The sequence below is a fragment of the Chanos chanos genome, chromosome 1 (assembly GCF_902362185.1).
Source record: "Chanos chanos chromosome 1, fChaCha1.1, whole genome shotgun sequence".
NCBI lineage: Eukaryota > Metazoa > Chordata > Actinopteri > Gonorynchiformes > Chanidae > Chanos > Chanos chanos.
The window spans coordinates 63,056,982-63,063,562 of record NC_044495.1 but is presented as its reverse complement, the minus strand read 5'-3'; the positions used below and the strand labels follow the sequence as shown (position 1 = coordinate 63,063,562).

At 42.3% G+C, this 6,581-nt stretch overlaps 2 protein-coding genes across 3 annotated transcripts in view; both read right to left on the bottom strand.

The window, feature by feature from the left end:
• Positions 1-492: 492 nt before the first annotated feature.
• psmd9 (proteasome 26S subunit, non-ATPase 9) lies at positions 493-3,094 on the bottom strand. 2 transcript variants are annotated; one of them, XM_030778410.1, is made up of 6 exons: positions 2,964-3,094; positions 2,305-2,407; positions 1,921-2,114; positions 1,537-1,638; positions 1,342-1,430; positions 493-760 (listed from the first exon to the last, which is right to left on the bottom strand). In XM_030778410.1, exons 1-6 carry the CDS (start codon positions 3,087-3,089, stop codon positions 733-735), a joined length of 642 nt encoding a protein of 213 aa, XP_030634270.1. In that variant the 5' UTR covers positions 3,090-3,094; the 3' UTR covers positions 493-732. The 2 variants fall into 2 exon arrangements, with proteins under 2 accessions (XP_030634270.1, XP_030634277.1); XM_030778417.1 differs by lacking the exons at positions 1,921-2,114; positions 2,305-2,407.
• Positions 3,095-4,310: 1,216 nt separating this feature from the next.
• Positions 4,311-6,581, bottom strand: part of LOC115815470 (rab5 GDP/GTP exchange factor-like) — an 8,797-nt gene continuing 6,526 nt past the window's right edge. Inside the window, exons 8-9 of the mRNA XM_030778428.1 lie at positions 6,348-6,581; positions 4,311-4,797 (exon numbers count right to left, since the gene is read on the bottom strand). The exon at positions 6,348-6,581 is cut by the window's right edge and continues 23 nt beyond it. Coding sequence (XP_030634288.1) covers positions 4,375-4,797; positions 6,348-6,581 — 657 coding nt within the window. The 3' untranslated portion in view covers positions 4,311-4,374. The remainder of the gene's footprint in view (positions 4,798-6,347) is intronic.

The window sequence follows — 6,581 nt, the reverse complement described above, 5'->3', positions numbered from 1 at the left end:
GCATATGAGTACATCTGAGGAACAATCCGTCCGTTTTTCAGTTCTGAAGAGAACACCACGATAATATTTTGACAAAACTCGGTTAAAAAGAAAGATCAGAATTTAGCTTTATAAGCACAGGAAGTGATAGGTACATTCCCCTCTGTTTTCCATCCATAGCGTTCGGTTGCTAAGAGACAAATCATGAGGACAGAAGCAGAGCCGTTCTCGCTTCCGCTCTGGACAGAGGGAGACAGGGTTGCCAGATCACTTACCAAGTAAATCTCCGAATCTCAGAATGCCTGACAGATATTTTTAAAAAATATCACCTGATAGAGGATTAAACTTATTTTTAAGTGATTTTAAGTGATAATGTTCGTTTTCTGCAATTCCACCGCCCAAGTCCTTTCCAAATATTTCCAGAATAATCAGCATATGCTCACCAAACTACCTGAACCCTACCAGCTATATGCACAAATACAATAGCACAAAATCAGGCAAATGTCAGAATGGAAATTTATTCATTTTTTCACAGCAATAGACAAATGTCCTTCACTTTTCAATTTTTTACACAAGAGAGCAGATATGTAAGAAATTAGTTTTTACTATGCAACACATCTCCCAAATTATGACTGGTTTTAAATATTTACATTTCTGAATTATTTGCTGACAAATGACAGTTTCCTTTGTTATTGAGTGAAAAAAATAATTTGTTCCTTTCTGAACTCTGATCCTGTTCCGCAGTCATCTGGGTCATCTACACAGAGGAACTAGGTTGCACCTGTAAACACAAAAAAATCTAAAATCACTGGTCCAACACTTGCCCCCACCAGCAGTCCACTTAACAAAACGTGCTGTTCACCAGCAGAGTTTAAATGTTGCTGTGTTAGCCACAGTCTAGCGTTCGCTATAGTAAAACTGTATCTTAACATATAGGCAGTATGTTAAAGGTAAAGTAGGATTGCTGGCATCCTTCTTCACCCCCAGACAAACAATTCCCTTTATTTCTGTTAGCTTGTGCACACAGCCCTAGTGAACCCCTCCCCCTTATTTAAGGGCTGGTTTATTTCTCTTTTGAATCTCATGCATATGAAACCTGTGCACTCAAGCCTCAAACAACATGGATGACTGTTTAGATAAATAGATAAATGTACACTTTTTTAACTTACTGTGCAACATGAATGGGCTTTTTATGACTTTTTATTCTGAGTATTCTGTTTTTGGACCCCTTGACTTCCTCATTTTGGAGAGCTAACCCTTCACTGAAGGGATGGATTTGGACTGACATGGGGATGAGGGACATGTGAGGTGGACTGTCACTTTGGAGACATTTTCTAATGAGACACAATCTAAAGAACTCACCCAAGGAGACCTCTTCCTGCCCAACGCTGGGGAGTCAGTCCAAGGTGGACTTTCCCACCATTTCGAATGACAGCTACACTTAAAGGTTTCTGCAGAAAACACAGACATTGCACACGACATCAGCCAATAAGAAACAGTGTTCTCTCAACAACAGAAATCAGATATTAAACACTGTGTTTGCCTGCATTAACAGACCCCCTCACTGTGCTGGACAACAGAAGCAATGTTCTGGAGGTTCTGGAAGTTTCCCGAGTTGACTGAGCCAAACTCAATGATCTCATCACCAACCAATAAGCCCTACAGACAATGAGAAAATGACAATGTCACTTCACCTGTAAATAATTTCTTATTCCTCTTCCATCAGAATCCATCCCTGATATGTCTGTAGGAAAGCACTGCTGGCAGCTAACTGACAGTGCAAATTCATCACAAAGGTGACGACTGCGCTGTTTCAAATGCATCTGTGTAAACGGCATTTGACATGAACAGACTTTTGCTTAGAAAGTGTCTGTCAGTCAGAGGACATGGATGGTGTTCAGCCTGTGGCCAAAGCGATGGCGAGGGGACCCGGAAACTCACCGCCTGATGGGCAGGAGAGCCCTGCGCCACAGAGTCTACACGAGCAAAGGGGGAGGGAAGGGGGAGATCCCGCACAGTGGCTTCCGGCTGCACCTCCTCCTGGTCCTGCTGACGCTTGGCCTTCTCCCTGGCATGGAGCTTATGAAGAGCCTCCTCAATCTCCAACATGATGGCTTTGTGATCATTCTGAAGACCTTACAGCACCACAACCATATGTAGGTTCATAATTGGTTTTTCATTTGTGAAATGGATTGAAAACATTTACCTTGCATAGTATATTGAGAACCATTGAGAGTAAACTTGACTGAGTAACTGTATAGCAGTGTTATTTAACTCTGCTTTTATGAGGTGCAATGACAATACAGATTCATTAGACCCTCTTACAGGAGATACTGTGCCTTGCTGTTCGAATTTGGTACAAGTCCACATCTGCGCGAGGATATCCCTCTACATCAACCAAAGGCCCATCCATTCCAACATCGCCTTGCTGCCGATGAAAACAAGACCACAGGGAAAAGTCGTGTGATTTAGGACACGTGGCTAAAGAACCAATTCATTATTTCAGCGGCATTCTGGACTGCGCCAATCATGTTCAGGGCCCGAGGTTTAACTTGTATTCGGGAGCGGCCAGTGTAACTCGAGCTACAAGCGCGTTTGAGGAAAATCACTTGAATCAACTAGCAAACCATAAACAAAGGCATTCACAGTGGTTTAGTATTATGTAGCACGGACAGCATCATTGCCATAAAGGGAATCTTGCGAATTGTCGCTTCAAGGCATCAGGTATTTCTGAAAACTATCAAAAACAAACCGTAAACAAACTGCCGATTAAACCAAACGAGAGATATGACATGAGCGTCAAAGGGGGGCACATGTTGCTTCATTGATTCATATTGCAAATATCAAGATAAACATAACTGAGTCTTAAATGATACGATAATGCTAACTGTTTAACTTGAGACTGACAGAACTACCAAGCTACACTAAAGCAGTTCGCCCATATTGTCAGAATTGCAAAGTGAAAATTATAGTGTTCTTCTTACGTCCTCAAGTACATCGTAGTATGCTTTGATTTGTTCTTCAATTTCATCTTTCTTCTTAATAAGACGCTGTACATCTTCTACAGAGATGAGTCGCTTTTCGTCGTTGTTTTCGTCTGTCATTCTCATGGTTGCTTCCTGTAGACTCTGAGCGTCTAAAAACGATCAGTACGGATGCCAACGGGGGACAAGTTTCATTTTCTTTTATTTAATGCGACCAAACAATTTCACGCTGTCATCATTTCAGAATTTTCACCATTCATCAATACACCATAACAACCGTATAATTAGCAATGCAGCGACTTTTTTCCTATGTGAGATTCAGCCGTTTGCCATCTGTAGTGTCGGTTTGCCCTGTCCATTAATTAGACTATGCGAATACTACATAAGACACACACAACGTTTACAAAACATAGGCTCAGTCATTAAATGAAAATCATTAAATTAAATTGTGTAAATGAGGTTTTTGCTTATTCTTTATTATCTGGAGCCCTCACATGAAAGGCCCTGTGTGCCTACAGAAGTTAGTGCTTTTCTCGCAAAATATCAGAAAAGTAACAATTTACAAATTAAACCTTCTGCAGAACTGTACCTTTAAATAATTTATTATTAATTTACTAAGCCTAGCCTCAAAACTCACACCCCAAAGACTGTTTTTCAGTGTGATAACAATTTAACAGTCTGAAATGTTTTCATGCATGATGAAAACATTTGGATAATCTGACAGAGCACAGATGAGGGGTGGAGCTTCAGTCTAATCCTGAGGTGGAGTTGTGCTTCCTATGGTCCCCATTTGGTTTGAACTTCACAAAGTGCAAAACACTTCCTTCAAGAGTATCACATGGTAAGAACATGTTCAGTTTCTGAATTAAATCTATAAGCACAACGACAAACATTAATATAAATTTAATAAATCTAGTGTGTAGAAGCCACAGCCCTTGGGCATGCTAATGTCTATGTGTCTTATTTATTTAATTAATATGTTAATCTGTACAATGACGATGGCTTCAAACATGGCTTCATTGGTACATGGTACCAGTTTCCAATTCCTGCAACTTTTGTGGCTCTGACCACGTGTGGCTGTGATAAAAATTGAGTTGTTTGCTTTCCCCCTCAAACAAGGCACTACATTTAAGTTCAAAGAGAAAGAAAACTTGTGCAAGTCAAGTGAAAAACAAATAGGTCTTCATGACTGTGACATGTCGTAAACAATCTCTAAACAGACAATACAGAAAATATGACATTTTAAATGTATGAATTCTGCTGTTGTGCTAACAAGTGCAAAGAGACCATTCTCTACTGAGTACTGATTCTATCACTACACATCCAAAAAAAAAAACCCCTCTATCCCCCACTTGGAATCCACCCCATGTGTAACTATGGCAACAGTGTTGGAGTGCACCACACACACCATCTAACACACAGTCTCTGCATTGTCTTCTGTCACATCATCCTTAATGACCAGCGCTGCCTCGTCACTAACACTGGCTACGGCCTGAGTGATGACATCATCACTTACACTGCCTGCGGTCTGTGTGATGACATCATCATTCAGCGCTAGCGCAGACTGGGCTGTGAATTCGTCCATTTGCAGCTGCACAGACTGCATCCACTGCTGTAGCTGGTCTTGGAGGGTTCGTACTCCTTGGTCTAATTTCTCTTGGCGGTTTTTCAAGTCTTCCAGTTTCTTGCGATTCTCCCTGGCTTTCTTTTGTCCTTCACTGTCCTCTGGTGGCTGGGAGGACACTTTACGGCCTTGCATGTAGCTGTCAAATTCCTCTGAGCTGAGGTTGAGCGCTGGACCATCAAGCCTCTCAATGAAGGCGACAGCACAGGACTGAGCAGAGAGGAGCAAAGAGATGAATGCAGTTTTACATGTACTCATAACACAGCCTCATCTTATTAAGGACTTTTACAGAGAGCTTTGCACCTAAGAATTATTTGTTTATAATTGATGAATCTATCAACAAATGTTTTTGATTAATCAACTAATCTCGTAAATGTTTTCCAGATGTTCTTGGTCAGGGCCCCTGTCCCTTGAGGGGAGCATGAGTATTTCCTCAGGTCCTTTACACACCTTTGCTTATTACTTACAGTGACAGTAGAAAAAACTTTGTTAATTATCACATGATGTATAGTCTCATACTTGTATAGTGTCACACTAGTCTTCTTCCTGATAACTGGGCTTCAGTGCTTTTTAATCAAATACATGAAAATCTAACTTAACAACTCAGCAGCAAGCGAAAGCATTTTAGAGATGCATGGACAATTTTATTTAAGCAAAAGAAGCCATACCAATTCATAAATGCCTTACTATTACACTGAACAGGCCAAAATACTGTCAGGAAACATGAGTAACTGACATTCTTAGCCGTCTTTAGTTTGAACAATGCAAAGTAGAGAGGTTCATATTCAAATGGACTGTGACTAATGTAAGACAGACCAGGCCTGTGTTTCACCCATCTTCATACGCTGGACTGAATCATCATCACTGAGGTATTCATCCATGAGACATTCTCCATCCCAACCCCCATCACCCCCATACCCACGTCATGGCACAAATATCACACGTGCATGGTGTCATCCACGCATTATTCTAAATAGTGTAATATAGAATGCCTCGTAATTAAACTCATCTCCACTCTGGGAATGGTGACTTAACAATTACATCATTAAAGTGGTGAACAGGAAGTGACAGAATTAATAGAACACTCAAAGCATCTTGTTACTACCACTTAAAAACCCAGCCACGTGTGAGACAGGCATGTGTGTGTTTGTGTCTGAACACTCACCAGGCTGTGAGACAGGCATGTGTGTGTTTTTTGTCTGCACACTCACCAGGCTGTGAGACAGGCATGCGTGTGCTTTTTGTCTGCACACTCACCAGGCTGTGAGACAGGCATGCGTGTGTTTTTTGTCTGCACACTCACCAGGCTGTGAGACAGGCATGTGTGTGTTTGTGTCTGCACACTCACCAGGCTGTGAGACAGGCATGTGTGTGTTTTTTGTCTGCATACTCACCAGGCTGTGAGACAGGCATGTGTGTGTTTTTTGTCTGCACACTCACCAGGCTGTGAGACAGGCATGTGTGTGTTTGTGTCTGCACACTCACCAGGCTGTGAGACAGGCATGTGTGTGTGTTTTGTCTGCACACTCACCAGGCTGTGAGACAGGCATGTGTGTGTTTGTGTCTGCACACTCACCAGGCTGTGAGACAGGCATGTGTGTGTTTTTTGTCTGCACACTCACCAGGCTGTGAGACAGGCATGTGTGTGTTTTTTGTCTGCATACTCACCAGGCTGTGAGACAGGCATGTGTGTGTTTTTTGTCTGCATACTCACCAGGCTGTGAGACAGGCATGTGTGTGTTTTTTGTCTGAACACTCACCAGGTTGGTGAAGTAGTAGCCGCTCTCCCCGGCCATCAGGCTGTGAGGCAGGCCAAAGCGGATTATGTACTGCAGGTTGGAGTGAAGGCGTGGAGGGTTCGCTCTCAGTACAACATAAATCAGAGCAGACAGGAAATCGTCGGCATTTGCCGGCTCTGTGCTGGATGAGGCCAAAGCCTGGAAAACGTTGTGACTGCACTTACACACGCAGGTCAGCTTGTCCTGAGGGGCTCG